This window comes from Lissotriton helveticus, chromosome 1_1 (genome assembly GCF_964261635.1).
Source record: "Lissotriton helveticus chromosome 1_1, aLisHel1.1, whole genome shotgun sequence".
NCBI classification, from domain to species: domain Eukaryota; kingdom Metazoa; phylum Chordata; class Amphibia; order Caudata; family Salamandridae; genus Lissotriton; species Lissotriton helveticus.
The window spans coordinates 2,051,101,268-2,051,128,491 of record NC_136057.1 but is presented as its reverse complement, the minus strand read 5'-3'; the positions used below and the strand labels follow the sequence as shown (position 1 = coordinate 2,051,128,491).

At 45.1% G+C, this 27,224-nt stretch overlaps 1 protein-coding gene across 1 annotated transcript in view; it reads right to left on the bottom strand.

Moving 5' to 3' along the window:
• Nucleotides 1–12,516: 12,516 nt before the first annotated feature.
• Nucleotides 12,517–27,224, bottom strand: part of LOC144766461 (vitellogenin-1-like) — a 1,095,729-nt gene continuing 1,081,021 nt past the window's right edge. The window contains exons 31-34 of the mRNA XM_078650353.1: nucleotides 26,693–26,787; nucleotides 21,964–22,123; nucleotides 12,703–12,861; nucleotides 12,517–12,602 (exon numbers count right to left, since the gene is read on the bottom strand). Of these exons, the coding sequence (XP_078506479.1) occupies nucleotides 12,517–12,602; nucleotides 12,703–12,861; nucleotides 21,964–22,123; nucleotides 26,693–26,787 (500 nt within the window). The remainder of the gene's footprint in view (nucleotides 12,603–12,702; nucleotides 12,862–21,963; nucleotides 22,124–26,692; nucleotides 26,788–27,224) is intronic.

Here is a 27,224-nt window from a genome sequence, read left to right as displayed (position 1 = left end):
GAATATTGTTACATTAGAACAGAGTTATATAGTTACATGAGATACTAGAGAAAAAAACAGGGGATAGAGAAAAAGTGTTGCATAAATACATCTGTTAGTAAACGAAATTTGGTGACATTAAAGACAAGTCATAAGGTGCATGGATGGTAGACGGGGTTTAGAAAGTCCAGGTGTTTGAATACAGATCAAGTCTGGGGGACAGGACATGGAGAAGAGACCAACAGGGAGTATTAAAAAGTCAGATGAGCGAGTCGAACAAACCAGAGAGGGTCCATGACACAACAACAAGCAGTGCTGGACTTCTTCACTGAGGCAGGTAGCAAATAAGAAATGGAAGGGGTGTGAAGGGGGGGTGAAAGGGTGCATCACAGGCCCAACCAAGAGGTGAGGGGTGAAGCAGACTCAGAGGGGGTCAACATTGGACAATGGTCGCTTTGGCTGCACATGGTCACTCACCCCCGGCAAGAATCAATCAGGGGGACCATCGGAAACCGCAAGATGATGGATCCAGGGTAAAAACCCTGACAGCCTCGCACGCAAGATGGCGGGATTGTGTGGGAGCAGAAATCCGAACGAAAAGCCAAAACTGAGACACACCACAGAAGCAGGGCCGAATGGATGCCAAGCAGCAGTGTCTCAACGTTTCAGGTCCCCTCCAGTCCAGAAAGGCAGTAGCAGGGACCAAGCGGGCGCTCCCACCCCGACTCGAGAAGCAAAAAAACATGCTCAGAGGCAATTGGATCAGCTGTAGTGTAGTGTGGTAGATAAATAATTAATTACCGGTACTATTTTTGAATACATTGAATAAAACAGATAGCTGAATAAATAAGAGACAGGATTCGAGGTATCTGAGTCTAACAGGCTTTAATCAGGCATAAGGGAAGGGACAGGAACGGGATAGCCTGCACGGAAATAGAATGGATGGCAGCTGCCATGCCTCATCGACAGTGCAGCATATATATAGTATAATACATTACATTACATTGCATACAATAGGCGTAGCAGTAGGCGTAACTCGTAGCAGTCGCGAAAGATAAGAACAAAAATGGGTGTAACAAGAAGGCGTGTACAGGGCGTATACATAGACATGTGGTATGAAATGTCACAGAAATGTCATGAGTGGGCGGAAACATGGAGGGGGCTACCTGAGAGCAGCTGGGACCTTTAACCTAGTGGTGCGCGCAAACGGGCAATGACGTGTTACCAGGAAGAACTGGGGGCTATGACTTCTGCACTAGAAGAGGAGACTAAAGTCTACGGTGTCAGGACGACATGTACCTATGGCATATCTGGTATCTTGTGTTTGGAGTACATGTTGATAGAATCCAAAAGTTATCAGGGCAAAAGGCTACTTGACACTAAGACTGGTGCATGCATATATTCTACATGTATTGCGTGTGCTAGGAATATTCTATGAATATTAATACAGTAATTCTCTTACATGGAGACAGAAAGACTAGACTATAGCTGAACTGTTTATGCGGTTCAGTAGCTTAAGAATGCAAAGAAGGAGGGCTGGACTGATAACTAGAAGCATAACATACTCTTGGCAGACAGGCAGGCAGAGCCAGGCCGGGCCGGGCACCGTGAGGCAGGAAGTAAGTGAAGGGTCAGGGATGCAGGTGGGGGCTGCATCGCTCCTCGGAGCGGGTTCAGAAGACTGGAGCTGAATCTGATGTCCGGGCCCTTTTGAGGCCTAGAAACGGGGACAATTCAATGAATTAACGTGTACACTGTAAATCGTGGTAACATAGGCCTAATACTTGTTGCTTTCACGAGAACTGGAAACTGGCATACTAGAGTTGGACACAACTATGATTGCGTCTTTAATCGATCATAGGGGGATATATGCATATCTAATCATGCACATATAACATAGGATGGGGAACACGTAGGCACATATAACATGGCAAAATTTACTTTTCCACATTCCCTCCTTGTGCCCTACGTTTCCATCAGGAAACATCAATATTCATGATACCATCTATCTGTTCATATAGCATCATTTGCTCGTCTCGAATTATTTTGGAACGGGATTTAGGACTAGGAATACAGGATGTAGCACACAAGCCGCAAATCGCAGGGCCACATTGTAAACAGAGGCAGCAACTGAATATGATCATTACTGCTATACCTAGGAATGACAATACTTTCCATCCCCAGGCAGATATGATACTCCAGAGCCAACCGGACCATGTCCAGGTGCCTGGATCTTGGTGTAACTGATGGGCAATTTTATGAAGTCTGGTTATAGCTGAATAAACAGACGGCGCGTTATTAGGAATGAAAATGCAGCAACTAGATCCGATGACTCTACAAGCTCCTCCCCTATCGGCCAGTATGACGTCAAGGACGAGACGATTTTGGAGCACAACAAATCTAATGGCAGATTGCTCTTCGGTTAAATTACCTAGAGCGGAAGTAGTCTCATTCACTACTGCTTCAAGGGTTCTGGTTAGCCTACGTATTAACTTACTATTCTGGACAGGGCCTATAAAGAAAAAGAAACCTTTATTGAAGTCTTGATACTGTTCTAGAGCAGTTTCAGTTTGGTCGACAATTGGGGACTCAGTCTCCCTTCTATGTCTAACGTGTACTAGATATGTGTTTCTGTGATAATCGGATGGGGCTAGAAAAACTGGTGGCAGTAGGAAGGCAATGTAACAGGTTCCATCCCAATCGAGGGGCAGACGTATATATGCGGTCTGACCACAAACAAAATAAGAATGACGTGAGGCTTTGAAAATGGATTTCCCACTGTCACTATACTCGACAATAGTAGTACAATCACTATGTCCTACATGTGCGGAACCATTCTTTCTGACACATAATTCGCCTTTAACTGGTAGAACTGAGATAGCAGGCAAATCTGGAGTAGTATCGGACTGAACATTCAGAACCATGAAATTCGAGGAATAATTACCTAAATCATATACTTCGTTTTCTAGATCTAACCCTGTTCTATGGGAAAGACCTTGCTTGTCTGGAAAACATGTTCTATTCAGAAGGGACATATCACTCGAGGATGACGTTAATGTGGACCATGCTCCACACGAACCATTGTGTGAAAACGGATAAGGAAAAAGTGGCAGAACTCCCTTCGGTGTCTGGAAAGGGGGAAGTCGACCACACACCCAACAATTAGTGGCATTGCTGGTCTGGTGTGAATAGTGTAACATTCTGATAAATGTGTTATTACGCATAGCAAGACGATAGGATAACTCGTGAGGAGGCAGGTCACTAAATGTGTGCTCTACTGTAACATTAGGAAACATATGTATATGTGAAATAGGAAAACATAAATGAAAAGCATAACTTATGCAGGTAACCATAAGACTCAGAAACATAAAAAATAACAGAGTAACGATGCATCTACTGCAAATATTCTTTTGATAGCGTATTCTCTTAGAGTTTTGACTAACTCTCTCACTATGTGGGTCTATCTCATACATGTCAGGAACCTGTCTAACCGCTTCACCCGAGAGGGACTTAAACAATTAAACTGTCTGACTGGCTAGACCTCAACTTGGCTTTATACTCCTGCTGCGGAGTTTTCTCTAACAGGGGAAGTTTAGAGTCTGTGTCTGGACAGTCCTTAAGAACGGGGCAGTCTTTGATAAATGTCTTTGGCCGTAATCCATGGAATTTCTTGATGTGGCTGGTATGCACCCAGCCTTTGCGTCCTTCGAGCTTGACTGCGGTCCTTGTTGTTAATAACACCAGCTGGGGCTCCTTCCAACGGGGCTCCAACGGACTTGAACGATCGAAATTGCGCACCAGGACGAATTCTCCCGGAACGACTTCATGCGGTTTCACCTCAGTGTTGTCTGGAAATGCAGCGGCAACCTGTGAACGACAAGAGTGTAGGGCAGACATCAAGGAAGCTAGGTAATCTGTCAGCATATTACTGGAAACGTCTGTAATCTTTCGGGGCATAGGTGTACCCCACATGTTTGGAGGTCGCCCGAATACGACCTCGTACGGGGACAGACCTGATCTAGAGTGTGCAACCATTCTCATATAAAAAAGGGCAACTGGCAGTGCTACTAACCAATCTACACCTTTTTCTGTACATACTTTTGCAATGCGGATTTTCAAAGTCTGGTTATGTCTCTCTACGAGACCGGCTGCTTCAGGATGGCGTACACAATGGAACTTCCACTGGTACCCCAACAGAAGGGAAACATGTTTCATGAGCTCGGATGAGAATGGCTGGCCGTTGTCTGAATACACGACCCTAGGTAATCCATAGCGGGGAAAATACTCACGAACCAACTGCCTGGCAGTGGTCGCGGCAGTGTAATCTGGAACTGGATATGCTTCTGTCCATCTGGACAAAGCACATACAACTACGAGGACATACTTGAAACCTCGACATCGCTCCATCTGAATATAATCCATCTGGAGGACTTCAAAAGGGTGGTCAGGAGGTTGGAATCCACCTTGTTCCACCGGGACACTTTTACCTGGATTGAACTGACAACATATCATACAGGTACGTACTTTCTGTTTGGCGGCTGCACGTAGATGCTTGTTGAACCAAATGTTCTGGATACTGTCTAACATAGCTTTTTCTCCTAAATGTGCTGGACTATGTGCGGTATTAATAATGACTTGAACCATAGAGTCGGGGAGAAACCATGTGGCTTTTCCCTTCGTCAACCATCCTTGATCTGTCTGGACCCCTCCTTGTTCGGACCATTTCTTGATTTCATCGGGAGTAGCATGTGACTGGATATCTATTACATCTTGTGTAGGGTCCTTAACTGTCATACAAGTAGTCTGATCTGGAAGGTGTGTCTGTGTCGTGTTAACTGGAATGTCTGGAGTCTGAGCTGTAAGCTTGGCTGTACGATCTGCCAGGTCGTTACCCTGGGAAATGATGTCAGGGACTTTCGTATGTGCTTTGCACTTCATGATGGCGATAGCTGTCGGTAAATGTATTGCATCTAACAGAGCTTGAATGAGGAGACCATGTTGAATCTTGGTTCCATGAGAAGTCATGAAACCTCGTTCCTGCCAGAGCACTCCAAAGTCGTGTACGACTCCGAATGCATAACGTGAATCTGTGTATATGTTAACTTTCAGGTTCTTGGCACGTATACAGGCTTGGGTCAGAGCAACTAGCTCTGCTGCTTGAGCAGACAGGGTGTCAATACGATGTGTTTCTATAACTTCAGTGTCAGTAGTCACTGCATACGCGGCTACTAGTTCTCCTGTACTTGTCCTCATACATGAACCATCCACATAAAGTGTCAGGTCGGGATCAGGTAATGCAATATCTGTCAGGTCTTGTCTAGGCTTCGTCGTGATGCTAACAACTTCCACACAGTCATGTGTGGCAGGATTTGAAGTAACTGACGGTAACAGTGTAGCTGGATTTAGAACGTTGCAGCGTCTGATTTCTATGTGTGGCTGAAACAGTGTCAGTTCATAACCTGTTAAACGTGCAATTGTCAAGTGCTGAGTCTGAGTTCGGTTTAAAAGAACTTCCACGGAGTGTGGAACTTGTACTGTCAGGGAGTGTCCTAACACTATGGAATCACTTTGTCTGATAGCTAGAGCTGTGGCTGCAACTGACTTGAGGCACGCAGACAGAGCCTGGGCCACTGGATCTAATGTGCTCGAAAAATAAGCACAGGGCTTGTATTGTCCTGCTTGATCTTGTGTGAGAACAGATAATGCAGTACCATCACGTTCTGTGACAAAAAGTGTAAAAGGCTTACTGTAGTTTGGTGTTGCTAGAACAGGTGCTTGGCATAAAGCTTTCTTTAACTCATTGAAAACAAGTGTATGTTCCTGGGTCCAAGGGAGGACAGTCGATACGGCTGCCTCCTGTGTCGTTAACTGTATCAGTGGCTTGGCTAGATATGCATACTGAGGAATCCATTGTCTGCAGTAAGAAGTGAGGCCGATAAAAGCTCGTACCTCCTTTTGAGTCTTGGGTTGTGGAAGATGCGCTATTAACTGGATACGGTCTGGTGTCAACTGCCTACCCCTCTTGGACAGTAAGTGTCCCAAGTAGACCACTTGCTGGACACAGAATTGCAATTTGGAAGGGGACACCTTGTGCCCCATCTCGGCCAGAAAATACAGAACTGTAAGTGACGCACGTTCGCAGTCACGTTCAGAACGGGCTGTGATCAGTAGATCATCGACATACTGGAGCAGGGCAGTGTTAGTTGGCATGTGAATATTGTCTAGTTGTCTTTTAAGTGCTTGACTGTAAATACTAGGACTTTCTGTGAAACCTTGAGGAGCTCGTGTGAATTTATAGCTTCTTCCATTTAAACAGAATCCGAAAAGGAACTGGCTGTCTGGATGAATGGGGACACTGAAAAATGCGTTCTTGAGATCGATAACTGTAAAGAATGTGGCTTCGGAATCAATGGCTGTCAAGAGGGAAGAAATATCTGGGACCACTGGGTACTGTGGTATGATACACTTATTAAGTTCTTGAAGGTCAATCACTAATCGATAAACTGGAGGTGCATTTGAATCAGTACGTTTAAGAATCGGAATGATAGGAGAATTACATACATTGGAGTCAGTTTCTACAACCACTCCTTGAACAATAAGCTCGTCAATAATTTTGGATAAGGCTGCTACAGCCTCAGGTGGCAATTTGTACTGTCTGATTCGTGGTAATACAACACCTTGCTTCAGAGTGACACGATAGGTTGTGATGTGCATACAACCTACATCAGTTGGACCTTGCGCCCATAAATGCTGTGGTACATTCAATAATCTTGGATCAAAATCACGTAATACATAATGACCCTTAAAATCTCGCAGGAACAGTCTTACTCCCTCTGGGGAGCAACAAATTATGGCACCTAATTCTTTCAGTGTCTTAATGCCTAATAAATTTTCTGGACATGACTTCGTAAGTAACAAATCAGTAGTTCGGGACAGTGGACCAACTTCTAGAGTAACTGGTTTCGATATTTCATTAACAATAGGCTTTCCTGAAAATCCAAGGGAAACATTTCTTGAGCCTGAGAGCGGAGCCCCTGGAACCTCGTCATGACTGATGGTAGTCCTACTTGCCCCTGTGTCAATCAGAAACTTTCTGTCTTTCCCTAATACTTGACTATGTACATAGGGACCCTCTTGATCTACAGGAATCTCGATGAGAGGCAAGCCTACCTCCCTCTCTAGGCTGTTTCATGAATATGGCTGATAATCTGGATACTCTGTCTGTGCATACTGGTACATTTGCTGTGTAACATACTGTGTTGCATCTATAGGCTGCGGTGCGGTAACTGACTGTTGTGCGTTCTGCGGTGGCTGGGAAGTCTGTAAAACTTGTTCTTGTCTAGGCGGACGCAGTCTTTCTTTGGTTTTACCAGTAGCTATGTTGTGTTTCAGAACTGCACATTCGTTTATAAAATGACCTGGCTGTTTACAATAATTGCATGTCCCTTTAACGGGAGTTGCAGGATGACTGGCTTGATTCGGACCCCTCTTCTGACTGTCTTGTGGAACAGACTGTGCAACTAATACTTTCATTTTCGTGTCTTTCATACGTCTTCTTTCATGTTCCTGCTCTTCCCTGATTCTGTTCTGGTGATACTGGAGCATCTGGAGCATCTGTGATGGAGTATTAGCTTGCCAAGAACTCTCGACTTTCAGTACTCTATTTTTAACTTGTGGACTTGAATTCTCGACTAGTTTGGTAACAAAAAGATGAGGGTACGATTCACTACTTGTTTTCAGACCACTATTAATAATGAAACATTTCTCGAATCTAGAATAAAAGTCACTAGTATCTTCATCTTGTTTCTGTTTACAGGCTGAGATGGCATCCCAGTCTTACTTTTTCGTGGCTAGTAATCTTGGCAAGACTTGTATTAACAGTTCGGGCAAAGCTTTAGCTTTATCCCCAAGACCGTTACCTGGTACTCGTGTGTTATCTTCAGCTTCTAGAGCTGTCCAATCTATCTTTTTCTCTCCCACCTCCCATTCTTTTTCTTTAAGTTTTTCATATATGCCCGCAGGCAACAAGACCTTTAACATTTTAATGATATCAGGATACGTGTATTCTCCCATACGGAGCATGTCTTTTAGTTCACGGTGGAACCCTGCTGGATCTTTGTCATGACAGGGAATTAACTTTTTCATTTCCAAGAGTTCCATCTTTGTGATAGGGGTGTAAACAAATACTCGTTCTAGACCACCCCCCGTTGTCCTAACTGGATGTACTTCTCGTAACGGATTCTGTCTATCTATGTAGAATGACTTCCTTACTGGGGGTGGAACGGGAACAAAATGCGGAGTCAAGAACGTACTGTATTTGTGGCGCTGTTCTAGAATGACATTAATTAAATCGGTACCTAGACCTTTCCATCTGTACTGGAGTAACTCGTTCAATACATCATGTAAAGGACCTGGATCCGAATGCTGAACCTCATACAGTGTGATGAGGTGCTGGATCATATACATACCCACCAGACGCTGCTCGGCTGGGGGCAGTTTCAGGAACATTTGTGCCACGATTTCATCTGGAAACGTGGTAGAATCACTAGTCCATCGGACTGCTGATCGGGCTAGTTCTTGTTCATGCATGGTATTAAGTTCACTATAACCTATTCGTGATTTCAGAATTTTATCGGTAGCTTGGAATACTTGCTCAAGAGAACATTGTTCTGGCACTGGAGGAGGAAAACTTTTCTTGTAATCTGGACGTGAATGTCTGTCGGAAAGTCTAGTTCTACCTACATACGCTATTCTGTCGGGATTCTCGCTGTCTACCTCTTCACTTGAAGAGTCATTCTCTTTCTCGGCTATTTTCCTTGCTTTCTCTTTTTCGTGTATGTCTAGAATTTCCTTACGGATTTTCCTGTACATAGCGTCTATACAATTCTGTGTCTTGTGTTTTCCCTCGGCTATATTATCACTCCACTTTGTCAGGACTTTCATCTTATCTTTATCTTTCTCTGGATAGTCTTGTTCTCTTATTAAACAGTTAATCAAAAACTGTAAAATCAGATGTTGAGTCTCGACTTTTCTGTGTGCCATAGCTTCGTGAATACTTTCTGGATCCTCCCCTGTACGGATAAAACGATATATTCTATCTAGATGGTCCTTCATGTCTGGCAGAGTAACCAAAAAGGTGGTAACTCGTCGTAAACGTACTGAATACAGTATCATGTAATCTTCACCTGGTACTGAATCATATACGCAATCAGTAAGGTATTTCTTGAGGGCTGCGTAAGTAGAGACTTTCGGTGTACGTTGTAACGCTGCTTCTCTCAGCGTCATTCGTTTCGTTTGAGGCGGGGTGGTAGGAGCGCCTCCCGCCGCCCCTCCTGGTCTAGAGTCGTCAGGTAATACCGGACGTGCGGGTGCTGGTAACGTGACTGGTAAAACGGGTGCATTTACTGTAGGCTGGGCCGGGGGTACATTAACTTGGTCCCCGGGACCAGTGGCTGGAGGAACAGGAATTACATTATTAACAGGGTGCTGAGGTTGAACAGGCGGAATATGATTTGCATATTCTGGGACTGTATCGTCCAAATAGGACGAAAGAAAAATTTCAGCTGCGGTCGGTTTATGACGTAGCTTAATCGGGACCAATGGTGGAGGAAAATTACTGGATGCTTCCGGGGTTGCCTTCGGCAAGCCCTCGGCAAGAAGAGGATACATGCCCCTTATAAGAGCATTTCTCTGTCTGTCTGACTGTTCTGCTCTAACTCGTTCACCTTCTTCTAGAAGTTCCCTTTCTTGGGCTCTCTCTGAGGATTCCCTACTTAACTCTGTTTTTCTGATTTCTTTTTCGGTTCTTCTATGAGATTCTTTGCGCCATAACTCGATGGCATCTTTCTGGGACTGTCGGGCTTTCTTTTTCCATAATGCCTCTTCTACTCGCATGATGCACTCGGCATCTCATGTACCTGATACAGGCCATCTATATTTCTCTTCTAGATCCTTGGTATAGTCGACCCATAAATCTAAATACAATATGGCACTTAAGCCATGCTTATGATACATAAAATGTCCTGGACTGTCCCTAGGCGGGACAGGAACTCATTCTTCGAGTAACCCTTTCCGGGTTCCTATCTGACGTAACTTGGAAAACAGAGGCATTCTAGACTTGAATCCAAACACAATACAATACACGATAAACACAGTAATGAAAAACAAATCACTCATACCACGACATTGAAAACACATTAAATAACATTAATAACAGTTCGAACAGAATATTACCTGCTACATTTAAAACATAATACTTGAACTTCTCGAGAACAGACTTACTGGAATTACTGGATGCACTGCTAAAACAGTACAGAACATACCGGTCCCATAAAGAGACACGTCGGACCCGTATCCACCTAGGTGGACACTTCGGACTGGATCTGCGTACCCAAACCCAACGGACCAGAGACAAATTAATTGACCCTGTCTAGATACTACCCCAGCAACGGTACTCACCGGGCAGCAAGAACGGAAGGCCTCGGACTGGACTGGACTGCTACGACGTCGGACTACGAACTTCGGACTTCAGTTACAGGTGGGCCTCCGGATATCTCGGACCTTGTACTCTCGGCTTGGGCTCTGGTCGGGACTCGCCGCATTCCTCACCGCCTCGTCTGGATGCTGGACCGCAACCTCCGTCTCCTCCGTGGGCCTGAGGGATACTTGAAGCAGAAATATCTGCACGTGCACGGTATGGTTCCGTCACGGCTGCAGAGGGTCAGGGGGCCTGCGTGGCTTCGCCGGCGCGTGGGGAAAGGGCAAGTCCCTATTCGGGCGCCATTATGTGGTAGATAAATAATTAATTACCGGTACTATTTTTGAATACATTGAATAAAACAGATAGCTCAATAAATAAGAGACAGGATTCGAGGTATCTGAGTCTATCAGGCTTTAATCAGGCATAAGGGAAGGGACAGGAACGGGATAGCCTGCACGGAAATAGAATGGATGGCAGCTGCCATGCCTCATCGACAGTGCAGCATATATATAGTATAATACATTACATTACATTGCATACAATAGGCGTAGCAGTAGGCGTAACTCGTAGCAGTCGCGAAAGATAAGAACAAAAATGGGTGTAACAAGAAGGCGTGTACAGGGCGTATACATAGACATGTGGTATGAAACGTCACAGAAATGTCATGAGTGGGCGGAAACATGGAGGGGGCTACCTGAGAGCAGCTGGGACCTTTAACCTAGTGGTGCGCGCAAACGGGCAATGACGTGTTACCAGGAAGAACTGGGGGCTATGACTTCTGCACTAGAAGAGGAGACTAAAGTCTACGGTGTCAGGACGACATGTACCTATGGCATATCTGGTATCTTGTGTTTGGAGTACATGTTGATAGAATCCAAAAGTTATCAGGGCAAAAGGCTACTTGACACTAAGACTGGTGCATGCATATATTCTACATGTATTGCGTGTGCTAGGAATATTCTATGAATATTAATACAGTAATTCTCTTACATGGAGACAGAAAGACTAGACTATAGCTGAACTGTTTATGCGGTTCAGTAGCTTAAGAATGCAAAGAAGGAGGGCTGGACTGATAACTAGAAGCATAACATACTCTTGGCAGACAGGCAGGCAGAGCCAGGCCGGGCCGGGCACCGTGAGGCAGGAAGTAAGTGAAGGGTCAGGGATGCAGGTGGGGGCTGCATCGCTCCTCGGAGCGGGTTCAGAAGACTGGAGCTGAATCTGATGTCCGGGCCCTTTTGAGGCCTAGAAACGGGGACAATTCAATGAATTAACGTGTACACTGTAAATCGTGGTAACATAGGCCTAATACTTGTTGCTTTCACGAGAACTGGAAACTGGCATACTAGAGTTGGACACAACTATGATTGCGTCTTTAATCGATCATAGGGGATATATGCATATCTAATCATGCACATATAACATAGGATGGGGAACACGTAGGCACATATAACATGGCAAAATTTACTTTTCCACAGTAGCGCTCTAGTCGTTGCGGCATGACGCAACGACGTGCGTGTGGCGGCCATTTTGGAGGAGTAGCGCGGAGTCAGCAAGATCGGCAGACGTGCTCCCGGCGCTCTCTCCCCGACAATTAATAACGTGTGCTGTCATCATTACATATAGTTTAAGGTGATTTGCATAAACTATTCATAGAAACATAGTGGGCCTGATTTGCATATCCAAGTTATATTTTTGATCAATTTTAAGTTGAAAGGTCAAGTAACATTTCCATTGTTAACCAGATCTAAAAAGTGATGTAGGGTGATGACTGCACTCCTACCATATGTACTGCTGTCCGAGAAAAACACATATATTATAAATTATCTAGTGTTCTAAGACATTTTAATAGTATTCCAATGTCAAGTGTATGCCCCTGAAAGTTCACACTTAGCTGGATGAATAAAGAAAATGATCAGAGTCGCTGGAGGTCATGCAATTTTTTGGGGGGAAGCACACAACTCCTGAAGAAATCAAAATATGTTCTCTGGGCTCCCAGCACGTAGGCAGAGCCAAAGCCCCTCTCTAGTGATTCTCATATAATTGTCCAGCATCAACTATGCTGTCAATCCAGACCATTCCCAGACAACAAACATAAATGGAAAATCGTACAATCCCCTTTGAAATATAGTTATGTCATTATCTGTAATAAGTATAGCAAATACATTCAGTCATAAATGAACCATAGGCCAAGCAAGTGGGCTTTTTCGTGATGGGATCCATCTACATCCTATTTGCAGTACCTTTTGGTAAGCAATGAAATCCAACTTTGACTGGAAATGTTTTATGGAGGACACAGCCCTTCAGGCACTGTAGCACTGGCTCCACTGAGTAGCACGTCGTGTCCTCCTCTTGGTCATGATGGGGGCCCAGTTTAACAAACTGGTGATTAAAGTTGCAACCTAGAGCAAGAAAAATGTACAAAGAAAGTGTGAGGTCATGTTATTTTTTAAAACTGTACAAAATCTTTCAAATGCATTTCCATGCAAATCTTGTGAGAGACTCCTTTAATTATTCATGTAATTCTTTCCGGCATCTCGGTTTGCAATGCACAATCTTGATATATTAATAAGGTTAAAATTCCTGAGAATTATAAATATGAAAAACACTTGTTGTACGTAGGCTCACGTGATTGCGATTGAGAACTTTGAATACCGGGATAACGCCGCCAGTGTTTTGCGGTTTCCCGACAAGTGGTGTGTACCGAGTGGTGATTTATTTCCCTAAAAGTAAGTTTTGCACTTTGTGCTATCGATACATTCTAAGACACCTCCTGCTTATATTCATGGAAACAGCTTCCTTATGTTACTTTGTTGTTCTGTCTTGATACAGACCCGATGAAGCAGATTGATTGTACTTCTGAGGTGGCCCCTAAACTGTAAGTAAGAACGATAACCTGTACAAAGGCTTAATAAATTTACTGGATGTGAACTAGTAGTGGACTAAATATATTCCACTATTTATTTAGGAGTTTCTACTAAAGGAGGCAGAAGATAAGATAATGCCACCGGTGGGTGCTTTTATGTTGGTTGTATAGTGACTTGGACATTGTTACAGCTAATGGTTTCCTACCTTTGTTTTATGTAGGAATAAATAAGCTACCGTGGTAATTGTTGTGAGTATTTATTTGGATTTATTTCACGTTGACACTTGAGTTGTGGGTGTATGTCGATTTGGGGCATGACCACAATATGTGTATATAGTTGTAAATATGGTAGTTTTAATCTTCTGGCATAACCTTGTGGCACTATTTTTATACACTAGATCTCACCACTTGGCTTGGTATTGGCAGACGATTTAGACCATGTTATCAAGAGTGCTTATATACAGAGTTCTGACTCTATGTACAATGTTTTGTGATAGGTCCATGGCGCAACACGTGTCCTGATGATGGTCTCGATGAATTGTATTATGTGAGACCAAAACGTTGACGATACGACTCTACTTTGTAAATAGTATCATCAATTATTGAATTGTAATTGTATATATATTTTCAAAATGATGCATATATGGTAGATATGTAAATACTGACCATATTTTGTACAAAAGTGTCATAAGGTACTGCACATGTTGAGAAACTGTGGAAGCAGTACATTCTTAGGTTGCCGTATATGGATGGACATATGATTTATACTCATACAAATGAAAAATAATTTAATTTAATAAAAGAATTAATGCATTGTATATATTTCTCTTGAGCATTGTGTAATTGATGTTCACTGTTGTGACAAATTTAAAATTGTAAAAACAACATTTGAATGATTCCTTCAGGAACATTTTTCTATTGTGTTATTGACTATACCCAGTTCCTTGGGAAGATTGGGTTGTCCTATTAGTTTTGGAATGTTTAGAAAGTTTGCATTTTCTTTTCCTAACCATTTGGTGCCTACAGTTTGTGTCCTAAGTCATACGACTGTGAACAGAGTAGCAGTTGGCCTTTGTGTATTCCTCCTAGACAGTAAGACAAAAGCAAAAAAGGTGTTGGCTGGATAGGCCATGCTGCCACAATGGGAGTGGCAGAGCTGTTCCCTGCCCTACTTACAATTCAAAGGGACTGCCTTAACACCTTCAATGCTATGGAGATTTTTCTCCTACGCTGAAGATCCTTATTTCCCATTATTCATGACAAGGTCAGCTCGTCATAAGCACACGTTCAGTGTACTGCATGACGAGCTGACCTTGTCATTAGCATCGAAGAGGTTAAGAACACTCACAAAGCGCCTGACGCCAGCCTATCGTCACCTTAGTCCACTTGTGTTGGAAAGTGGGTTATTGGTATGGGTAAGGATGCTCTTCACTAACACAGCATAGGGTCCAGTAAAGGTCTCAGTAAATTAGCCTCTTGCTGAACCCTTGTTAGCTGACAATGAGCAGTCAGGCCAATCTTAGGAGACAGGAGTGTAAAGCATTTTAAAACACCAATACATCAAATACGTAAGACACAACACACAATAAAAACCCCACACCAATTTATAAAAATAGTAAATACTTTTATGAACAAAAAAAACACCAAAACAACAAAAATTCCAATGTAGGGAACTGGAAATATTAATTTTTAAAGATTAACCACTTCATAGTGCTTAAAAACCTATAGGACAACTCTGAAACATCTGGTCGCACTTGACCAAGACAAAGTTAAAGTTTCAGGCCAACCGCGATGGAGCCTTGGTCAAATACCCTAAGCGGGAGGCCTGGGTCAAAATTTGACCTACACACATAGACATTTTTCTGGAGCTATATCTTATGATGTCCCTCAACCCTCCTCAGCAGGCTGGATTCGAAATGTGTCCACCAGCTTGAGTATCCTCAAGGCCTCGGGCAATTCCTGGGAGTCCAGAGCTCTGGAGCCTTCAGGGGGACAAACCTGAAATCCAGACCGGGTCATGGTTGAAAGAGACGGATTTGACTCTCCCGTTCGGGTCGGTCACCTTATGGAGATTTTCCCCAAAAGTTCTCCAAACGCTCTCAAACTTCAGGAGATGCTTCTTGACCAAAGGTCTGGAGTCTCCCGGATGGTCTCTGGCAGGTCTGGACCACAATTCCAACAATACACCTTTAGCAAATCTTTAAAAGTCCACTGGACATACTCCAGGCTGAGGACTCTTAGTGGAGATGATGCAGGTGAGCTTAAGTAACCTGCAGCTTGCAGGGAGTCTACACCTTAATCCTTCTTGGAGCAAGGCTGTAGTACCAAATTGTGCAGCATCGCAATCATTCAGAAAGCAGGGACTTTGGGTTCAAATTAGGAGCGAGCATTGAACTCCACTGCGTTGGCAGAGCTTGTGAAGTTTTGCCCCCTCCAAGCAGAGCGCGGAGTTCAGGAAAAACTCAGGGTTGCTATGTAGTGGAGTTTACTGGCACCGGCCCATCTGTGAATTTTCAATCACTGTGGATCACTCCTAGCTTCTGCCTCTTTTGAATCCATGGTCTCACTACACTCCTCCTTCCTCGGAGTGAGTGACCATCACACCCAATCAGAATGCTAAGTCCCCAAACTTGTGACCTCACACCTGGGCACCTGCGTGAATGTCATATGGACTAAACATGGCTCATACAGTACCAGCAGAAATACGCTGACTTGCGCTTACAGAAGTGGCTGTTGGTTGTAGCTAGGTGTCTGCCTGGTGGGGAGAATACCTGTGATGAGGGATGTGGTGAGGCAGAGCACCAAGCTTTCATTTGCTACTTGCCGTACGCTATATCTGTTCTGAGCTAGGCACGTTCCTGTCAATGGCCAAGATCAGGAAGCCTTGTGGATGTTGTATGCACTTGACTATGCCCCCAGCATGAGTAGCACTGTTCCAGCCCTCCCCCACTCTGAGCCTGTGACACCTGAGGCACCAGCCGCCCCACCACAAAGTGTTCCTGGTTTCCCTTTGTGCACTGCTTCGCTCTCTCAGTCAGCTCCACTAAAGCTACTCATAAGTGCCCTGGGAGCAGCAGTCCCAACCTGGGGCAGTTCTGGTCATCAGGATGAAAACCATGGCTGGCGGCGCTCAGCAGACCAAGGCTACTAATTCCCCCAGGATCCCTGCCCCAAAGATCTTGTCGACCAAATTTCTGCCTATGTTCCAGCTGCCAGACAAATTTCAGATCCCACCTAATGAGTCCAGCACTTATGTCTTGTCCTTTCGGGTCACATCTGTTATTCAGAGACCATAATATAAAGGTTGTTTAATTTATTTGTGCAAGTAATTGATCCCTAGAGATGGATTTGAAGTTTTTGTATTCCCACTGTAGCATTTCCTTTTAGGCAGAAAATTACCAGCACTTCTCATTTTTTCTATCTTCTCTGCCTAGTCAACTTGTAACATGGTGGTGACTGCTAGAGATGCCCTCTGCACCGTACAGATAGTTATACCAAATGGACTCTTAGTCTCACTGCTGTCACATAGGGCAGAGTGGACCTCTGTGGAATTCCAAGGAGTTTTTATTCAACTCCTCGGATTTCTGCATAGTGCAATTCCAAGAGCTCCACCAACCCATAGTGCAAATTCTGATTCAAGCAGGGCAGTCCTTCTTCTTTTCCTTGTAATTTCAGGCAGCAGACATGAGAGGCTATGGATTCTGGAGGCTTTTGGATCAGTTTAAGCTCCGGGTGCACTGCCCGTTTATGCGCACACAATAAAGAATTGCTATTATCTTAGGTGCAAATCGGCGAGTGGAGAAACCTTTAACCACTCAGATTGAGTAGACAAAACTACCTCTTATTTAACAGACTTGGTTGCCGATGCACTCAAAACAGTAAATACATTGTTAAGTAACAAAACAAAGGCATTTTAGCAACAAATGACAGAAGTGTTTCAACAAAAACTCTCATGAAGGGTGAATCGTGGAGTCTTTAATGCAGTATACAGCCAGCCGACACGTGTTTCATCGCACTTGCGATTCCTCAGGGCTAGATGGCTGTGTCAAAGTCAGAAGGTCGCTCAGCTGGTGATAGTTCCGACCCAGCCGGGCCCGTGACCGAAGATACTCGGTATGAGTATATGCGATGAGAAGTAAGGTTCTGTAAATGATAAAAAGTTTTAAGTAGGTTATATAGGGCTGTTTGGAAACAGGAACACAGCTCGGGGGTCCGACGCGCTACACACCGCTCTTCAGCTTGATACAGCTTGGGGCTCCCCGTTTTTCAGAGCCATACTCGGCACAAAACAAGATTCGATACCGCCCAATAGAACAACACCCTGTTCGACGTGGGCAGCAACATTGGATGTACAAAAGATTGTGACCTCCGAGCCCTATATAACCTACTTAAAACTTTTTATCATTTACAGAACCTTACTTCTCATCGCATATACTCATACCGAGTATCATCGGTCACGGGCCCGGCTGGGTCGGAACTATCACCAGCTGAGCGACCTTCTGACTTTGACACAGCCATCTAGCCCTGAGGAATCGCAAGTGCGATGAAACACGTGTCGGCTGGCTGTATACTGCATTAAAGACTCCACGATTCACCCTTCATGAGAGTTTTTGTTGAAACAGTTCTGTCATTTGTTGCTAAAATGCCTTTGTTTTGTTACTTAACAATGTATTTACTGTTTTGAGTGCATCGGCAACCAAGTCAGACATGAGAGGCTATGCAGCTCCCATATATGTATTCAGTGTTCTGTGGCAACAAGCAGGAGGCACCTCTGTCCAATGAGATGCTGGGTGCCACCCAAAAGCATTACAATTCCCTCCAAAATGTAGCATATTCTTGTCCAACAAAGCACTGCATTTCCAAAATCCCACATAGATTAAATTTCTCCAGAGGAGTGAGAGCTGGCTAAACCAACCCACAGTGTGTCTCATTTCCATTAGCTCCCCCCTGACTCCTGCAAGTTCATGTTCTAAACCTGACATCTGACCAGGGCAGAGCATTAGGAGAAGGTTGTCAAGGCATTCCTTACTGATCCCCTCCCTCTTTGAGCACAGTTTGATTTGCACAGTTTGATTTACCCAGTCCAATCTGCAGGACCCATCCTCCCCAGCTGCAGAGCTGCCTCCATCATAAAACCTCTGCTCCTGGCAGGCCACTTATCACCTTATCAAAACAGCCTGGCTAAGCCTTTTAAGGTGGACCCATCAGTAGACACCATTAGAAGGCTGGATTTTGGCTTACAATAGAGAACGTTCTATAACATCTCATCTGTACTAGTTATGATAAATTCAACAGTGGCAAGATGTTGTATTTATCAAAAGCAATCTTTAGAGTCCTTGATTGATATATTGCTCCATTCCTAGCAATATATATCTCTGCATAAAACATGGTTAGCCTATGGAGCTAAGTATCTACAATGGGGGAAAATGAAAGGGGTAGTTTTTCCTTTTCAGGGCATATAAAACGTCTTTTATAAGGCTGTGTTCTAGTTACATGACCACCCCACCCACCCGTGGGACACCTAGGGGATACCCTGGGGGTCCCTAAAATGTAAACATAAGGTAGATTATTACTTCTTAAGTGCCAGACCACCAAAGTCGAGTTTGAATACAATTTACTTTTTAAAGCAGTGCTGCAGAGCAGGGCTGCTTTTAAAATTACCTCAGGCACTGGGGCACTTGTTACACGAATGCAAGTGCAACAAAGACTGCTGGCCTCTAAACTTCCTTGTCCTATTATCCACTAGGGACTTATAAGGTAGGCCATGCCAATTGTATGAATTAACATTCAAAGGCAGTCTGCAAGGCAAGCCTGCATTTAAATTGTCTGGCAGCCACTCAGCAGTTCACACATGCAAAGTGCATAAAGTTTGCAGGGCTTCTAAACCTCCATGCCCTATTATCTACTAGGGGCTTATAGGCAGTTTAATCCCCCATGCCATGTTACCTACTAGGGACTTATAGGGTCTATCAGGCCAATTGTAAATGAACCATAATACCTTGTGTGCCCTATAGATGTGCTGTGTTTTAAACATGGCACTGGCCTGGGCCTGCCGGGTGAGCCCAGGGCTCATTCAGCAAACAATGGAGGTGAACGAGGCAAAATGATGACTTTCCAACAACTAGGAACCAGGTAAGGGGAGGAAGGAAATTTCCAGACCAGATATTATGGGAAGTCTAGAAGTGTCTCCTACTTCAAAGCCTGGCACCAGAAGGACTGTATTGTACTTCAGAGAACTGTCCTCTGGCTAGCAGTGTACTGTCCTGCTGTTTCAAGCCTACCTTGAACCCTCAAGGAACTGCCCCTGCTGCTTGAGGCCTGCCTTGCTGCTTGATTACCAGTGTGACTCCAAAGGAAACTTGTCTGACCTCCTTCTCTGAGCTACAGAGGCACAACAAGCTCCAACAACCTTGAATCCAAACCTGGAACTTGCCTGAAGTAAGTTCTGCCCTCTGAGCAGTTTTCCACCAATCCTGGACCCTTAGAAGTAGTGCTACCAGTGCCTGAACAGCCAAAAAGTAGAACTTGGGACTTCAAAAATGTCCATGAAAAAGGGGCCTTAGAACCAACAGGAGCCTGGGACCTACTGCTCTCCGATCCACCCAAGGTGCATCGGTCGGCCTGACTTCTCCACAGCAGCTAGTCCTGTTCAGCAGCTCCTCTCGGTAGGGGTATGCAGCCTGATGGAGTCCTCTTTGACTACTGACTGCAGCTTCATTCCTGCGGGAGATTTTTGACTTCCATAAAAGTGACAAAGTCCGAACTGAGAATTCTTCACTGGGTAGTGGAAGTACCGGCCGGGCAGTGATGTGGGGAGGGGGAGGGGCAGGGTGGGGGGTAGTAATGTATGGATTACGGACTTTAAAAGGTAAGTAAACATAAAAATAAATAAAACGAATTTCGTTGCACACACTGCATCGCATTTGGTGATGCAGTGTGTGCAACGAAATTTGTTTTATTTATTTTTATGTTTACTTACCTTTTAAAATCCGTAATCCATACATTACAACCCCCCAACCTGCCCCTCCCCCTCCCCACGTCACCGCCCGGCCGGTACTCCCACTACCGGCCACGGCTGCCATAGAGTTAAGAACAGGTTAATTTTGTGAGTTTTGTAGTTTACCCAGACAGGGATTGTGGTTGTTGCTTGAGATGGGTCATCAGCCCCCTCAATCATAAACCTATTTACTACAGATTAAAGTGGCCTGATATAATTGAACCCTACACAGCTTTGGTATTTGGCACTGTGACATCTGATTTCTAAGGCCTGTAGTGCTGCTGCTGTCATCCACTTCGCTGGCACATTTACTCGCTGCTTAGCACCTTCCTTTTAATGTTGCACAATAGCACCCTTCCAGTTAGAAAATGTTATGTTAAGATAATTTCAGAAATATTCTTTCACTTGATAAGTTTGGAGAAAAGAAAATGAGTCACCAAATATGTCTTCCGGTAGGAGGCGTTCATTTTTGGTGTAATACCTTGTCTACAAATTTTAGCAGAAAAGGATGTGATTAAAAAACCATGGGTGGGTGCATGGTCGCCTCTAAATACAACCCATGGAATGCCTGCACTACTGTGTATTAGACTTAGGGCTACCTTCCAGTGTAAAGCAAGTTTGCACTGATAAGTAAAACTTAAATTAACACTTTGCGCCGGTTTGCATCACTTTTGGCGGCTTTGTACCAGCGTAAAGTGTTGAAAAATTTGGCTTTACATGATGTGCAATTTTTTTTCACAATGGCACAGCTCTCACTGCCCTATATGTTGGCTGTCAGTTATATCATTAAGAGAAGCCTTACTGCTATTATGGTCTTGACGTCATCACACAGTGCTAGCAGTTTCACCATAAGATTTTATTCTATTTGGACAGTATGTTTTAATGCTTTGTAGCAACCGTCACTGAGCATTTGCAGTGCTATATTAAAACCCTCTTAAACAGAATCGTTCAGAAGGGCACCCATGATATTTATATTTCTCTTGCTAGGTCCGAGGGAATGGCCTTTATATTTAAATTGTTATGCTGAGTCAAAGAGCATTTCTGAGAACGCAAAATAATGGATACAGTACCGAGTGCCTTGGGCTGCATTTTTTGACTATTGATAGCTCATTATCAAACAAATATTTTTTCAGCCTCTGGTGGCATATCATCTCTTTTAGTGATTGTAAGACAGAGTATGTCTTCCACTTTATAGCGTACTTTAAATCGTTTGCAATAATAACAGGCAATATATTTATTGGAATTCATTGGATATTAGATTTTGGGGTTATTTCACAATGTACACTATAATAATCTAATCTACAAAAAATAGCTAATAAGTGTGCAGTGAAAAACATAAAGAACATATATATTTATATCTGTCAATCAATGTATACATGCGCCTCATTCCTCCAATAAGCATTGACTAACAATTACTTAAGGACTGGAGTTGGAATAGGAAATTAACCCAGCCTTAAAATAGGTAGGAAATGAGTAAGACCGTTTTTGAGAATTTTAAATCATCGAATTTTCTGAAAGGAGTTACCTGTGCATGTTTTTATTTTCTAGTGTACATTTTGAGTAGTTATTCTTGTAGTCTACATGTTTGTAGTAAATATTTAGATAAAGAAAACAAACATTTTATTTAGCTTATGAACTGACCTCCAGAGCAGGAATTTTCTGGCACAGACCATGAATGAATAAAACTGGAACAACTTAAAGCTTTTTCGTGATTTGGCTTTGTGAGGTCATTTTGCCTCTGTCCATCAGCATTTCCGCAAATTCCACAGGTTTTCCCCCGCATCCACGAAGCAATGGAAACCTTAAAAACACAATGTATAGATTTAGATGAAATTTGTTTAAATCGATTAACATATAACGTATATGAATATGATTTTCCCAGTTCCATAGCGATTAATGCTGCAATTTTTGGAGAGATGAGCAGTCCTATTTAATCCAGGGTGGGTGTTGAAAGGTGATGAAGGGGTGGGGATGTCAAAAGATCTACGAGCGTTCGGGCGCATCATTCCTTGCCCCCCTTTGCTGTAAGAGTTCGTCACAGCTGGGTGGTGAGTTCTAGGCTGTGCTTGCAGCGCCACATCTCATACAGTTGTATCGACCAGATTTTAGGAATACTGGATTATTTTTAGACCTGCTATTTCAACATCCGGGATTTACAGGTGAGAGAACACCGGGCCAGTTATAATCGGGCAGAGCAGTATTGTATCCAGTTACACCAATCCACCTAACTTCTTACTGGGCCCTTACCCTGCCAATATATAATCTTAGGAAATTATGAAACTACAGCTCATGAAACCTCATGATTTTTGTATAGTCCCCCAGCACCATGTGTAGACTGAATGCTGGAGTGGTTTGAACGATTTAAGGTTAATAGGAATTTCCTTGAAATATATTGGACAGGAATACGTGCTGATGACTAAAACACCGAATAAGTGCATACACTAAATAGCCACAAAGTAGAGAGTTTTAAGGGTCAGGACCTGATGCTGACCAGGGCCACGATTTTGGGAGAGTGTTTGCTCAATGACTGCTTTGGAATTGCAAACGTTTAACCGGCCAGAGAGTTACAGCCCAACTTCCAGGTTTGAGCACCAATTTGTAGGTTTCCACCTCCCTCTGTACACGTATTAAAAACCCGGGCATCTATTTCAGACAAGCTGAGCAACTGCACGACTTGTTTGAGCACTGCAAATGCTGGAAGGATTTTTGTTTTGGGATATCAGATGCTGTGGCCTGAAAACTGTTGCAGGGACACATGCTGCCCATTATCTTTCCTCTACAGTGCTATGTTCCTAAATTCTTGCAATGTATTAGCAGATCCTTCATGCAGCTAAGCACCTCGATCAAAACTTTTTTACCTGCATCAGATTTTGTAGTTGTAGCCTGTGATTACTAACATTCAAGCAGCAGCTAATCAATCAATCAATCAATCAGGACACTTGTAAAGCACACTACATACCGGTGCGGGTCTCAAGGCGCTAGGGGGGTAGGGGACGCTGCTACTGATCAAAGAGCCAGGTCTTGAGTAGTCTTCTGAAGGCCAGTAGGTCTTGGGTTTGCAGTAGGTTGGTGGGGAGGGTGTTCCAGGTCTTGGCGGTGAGGCAGGAGAAGGATCTGCCTCCGGCTGTTGTTCTTCGGATGCGGGGGACAGCGGCGAGGGCGAAGTCGGCTGAGCGGAGCTTGCGGTGGGGGTGTAGAAGCTGAGTTGTCTGTTGAGGTACGCTGGGCCGGTGTCGTGGAGGGCTTTGTGTGCGTGGATGAGGAGCTTGAAGGTTATTCTCTCATTGACGGGGAGCCAGTGTAGGTCTCTCAGGTGGGGGGTGATGTGGCTGCGGCGGGGGATGTCGAGGATCAGACGTGCCGAGGCATTTTGGATGCGTTGTAGCCGTCGTAGGAGTTTGGCCGATGCTCCTGCATAGAGGGCGTTACTGTATTCCAGCCTGCTGGTACAAGGGCGTGGGTGACTGTTTTTCTTGTTTCAGTGGGGATCCATTTGAAGGTCCTGCGTAGCATTTGGAGGGTGTTGAAGCAGGAGGAGGAGATGACATTGACCTGCTTAGTCATGGTGAGGGTGGAGTCAAGGACGACCCCCAGGTTGCGTGCGTGGTCTGTGGGAGTTGGGGCGATTCCCAGTTCCGTCGGCCAGCAGAAGTCATCCCAGGCCGAGGGGGTGGACCCAAGGATGAGGACCTCCGTCTTGTCCAAGTTCAGCTTCATTCGACTGATCCTCATCCAGTCAGCGACGGACTTCATTCCTTTGTGGACGTTGGTTTTGGACATGTGAGGGTATTTGGTGAGGGAAATGATCAGCTGGGTGTCGTCGGCTTAGGAGATGATGTTGAGGTTGTGTCGACGGGCGACGTGGGTGAGTGTGCCATGTAGATGTTGAACAGTGTCGGGCTGAGGGACGAGCCATGGGGAATGCTGCAGATGATCTCAGTGGCATTGGAGTGGAAGGGGGGAGGCAGACGCTCTGGGTTCTGCCGATGAGGAAGGATGTGGTCCAGTCCAGGGCCTTTCCTTGGATTCCGGCATTGTGTTGGCCTGTGCGTAGGATGCGGTGGCAGACTGTGTCAAAGGCTGCTGATCGATCCGGGAGGATGAGGACTGCTGTTTCCCTGTTGTCTAGCAGGGTCCTGATGTCATCCGTGGCGGCGAAGAGGGCGGTTTCGGTGCTGTGGTTGCTGCGGAAGCCAAACTGGGATGGGTCTAGGATGTTGTTGTCTTCAAGGTAGAGGGGCAGCTGTTTGTTGACTATTTTCTCTGTGACATTGGCCGGAAATGGGAGCAGGGAGATGGGCCGGAAGTTTTTGAGGTCCTTGGGGTCCGCCTTTGGTTTTTTGAGTAAGGCGTTGATCTCGGCGTGTTTCCAGCTTTCCAGGAAGGTAGCTGTCTCGAAGGAGATGTTGATGGCCTTGCTGACATGGGGTTCGATGGATGTGCTGGCTTTGTTGAAGATGTGGTGGGGCCATGGGTCTAGCGGTGAGCCGGAGTGGATGGTCTTCATGATATTGATGGCGTCCTTGTGGTTGACGCTTGTCCAGGAGAGTAGATGGTTGGTACATGTGGTGGTGGTGGGGGCGGTGGGCATCGGGCGATCGTGGTGTTGAAGATGTCGTGGATGTCGGTGATCTTGCGGTGGAAGAAGGTAGCCAAAGAGTCGCATAGGTCTTGTGACGGCGGGATGTCGTTGGCATTAGAGCTGGGGTTGGAGAGTTCCTTCACGATGTTGAAGAGTTCCTTGCTATTGTGTGCATTTTTGTCTAGGCGGTCCTTGAATGTGGCCCTCTTGGCGGCTCTAATGAGTTGGTGATGTTTCTGGGTAGCGTTATTGTGGGCGGTGTAGCTGTCTGGTGATCGTTCGCGGAGCCAGTTTTTCTCCAGTTTTCGGCATGTTCTTTTGGAGGCCTGGAGGTCTTTGGTGAACCAGGTGGCTTTCTTGCTGGTGTGTATGTTGGACGGTGTCTTGAGCGGGGCGACGGTGTTGGCACAGTCATCGATCCATTGTCTGACATTGGTGTGGATCTGGAAATGCATGTGTTCGGTGGTGCTGAGGGTGTCGTCGGCATTGGTCGATACTTTGAGGGTGTTCCTGTGGACGATGGCGATTCCTCCTCCTGTTCTGTTGGTGCGGTCCCTGCGCGTGATCTTGTATCCTTCTGGGATGGGATGGCGATGTCAGGTGTGGAGGCAGGGTTCAGCCAGGTCTCTGTCAGGAAGGCGACGTCAGGGGAGGTAGAGTCGAGGAGGTCCCAGAGCTCGATGGCATTTTTTTGCGGGCAGAGAGGGTGTTGAGGAGGATACATCTAAGGTAGTTGGGTTCTTTGGTGGGCGGTGAGGCTGGCTGGATGCTGGAGAAATTGCAGTTCTGGCATGTGAAGGGTCCTTGGGTGCGCTTCGGGGTTGCCCGGTAGCAGGTGTGTTCTCGACTGGGGTTGAGTGCATGGAGGGTGTTGGTGTCGTAGTGCAGTCGGGCCTCATGGTGTTTCCGGGGGCCAGGGGTCCTGGCGCTGGGCGCGGTCCAGGCGCGGACGGGCGCAGACGGGCTTGCCTGTAGCGCACCTTCGGAGCGCCAGCGGCGTGCCTGCTGTGCGCGCTAGACATATGTAGGGGAGGGGGGAGGGACTATCTGATAAGAGGTGGGAGCATGGCGGGACGCGGGATGGGAGGGGGAAGAAACGACGGGAAAGTGGGCTGGGAGTGCGGGCAGAATCAAAATAGGAAACAAATTGGAAATAGCAGAACAGGTTGAGAGGGGATGTGAAAGGAGAAATAAATTAAATTAAAGTGCAACTGGCACGGGCGGTAGCGGGCTGATGGGAGGCTCGAACCCTGAGGCAGAGGGTTGTCTGGCAGAAGGTAAGCAGCTCGCCGCAGCGCTGTGGGGAGAGTGACAACCGTGGACCGAAGTCTGTGGTTTCACGCGTGCTCCCCCACAGTGGCTGACATATGTAGGGGAGGGGGAGGGACTATCGGTTGAGAGGTGGGAGAGGGGGAAGAAACGGCAGGAAAGTAGACAGGGAGTGCGGGCATAATCAAAATAGGAAACAAATCGGAAATAGCAGAGCAGGCTGAGAGAGGATGTGAAAGGAAAAATAAATTAAATTAAAGTGCAACTGGGACAGGCGGGAGCGGGATGAGGGGAGGCTCGAACCATGAGGCAGAGGGTTGTCTGCCAGAAGGCAAGCAGCTCGCCACAGTGCTGTGGGGAGAGTGACGACCGTGCTAAATGCAATGCACAGCAATCAATTCTCTTGTCCACTGCAGATTTTGACGGGCAGTTTCATCGAGTCTCAACCTACTGTTCTTGATCTGAGGAACACACTGCAGATGTGTTTGTGGAGTTATGATACTACTAAGACGGCATTACCTTTGCTGTTTCACCATTGAAGGACAATTGGTCCAATCCGTGATTTGATGCTTTAACAATCACCATTGATTCTTGTCTCGAAATTGTTATATGCTCTACAAGAAAAAGTGCATAACAATTATTGCTACAAAAATAAGACATTTGCTTTTAAATATTTGAAAATAACTTTACAACATTGGTTCACCCATGGTCATAAAGCTAAAAAGAGGTCTATTCACAAGATCAAAAATCAATGGACAATGTTGAAATCCCTCATATTACATACCACACTCAAGGCACTGAGATACAACTACACACAAAGCATTCTTCTTGCCAGGTCCAATGCTAAGTACAATGAATTGGGTAGGAAATTCTCTTGAAAAATGTGTCCCCCCTCAACAGCAAGATCATATTAGCACAGCCAACCTACTCACAAGTCATCAATCTGGATTCAGAGCTGGCTATGGAACAGAAACAACTTCAGTCAAAGTCCTTGATGACATCCATTGTATTCTAGATAGTGGTAAGACATGCCGCCTTGTGCTCCTGAACT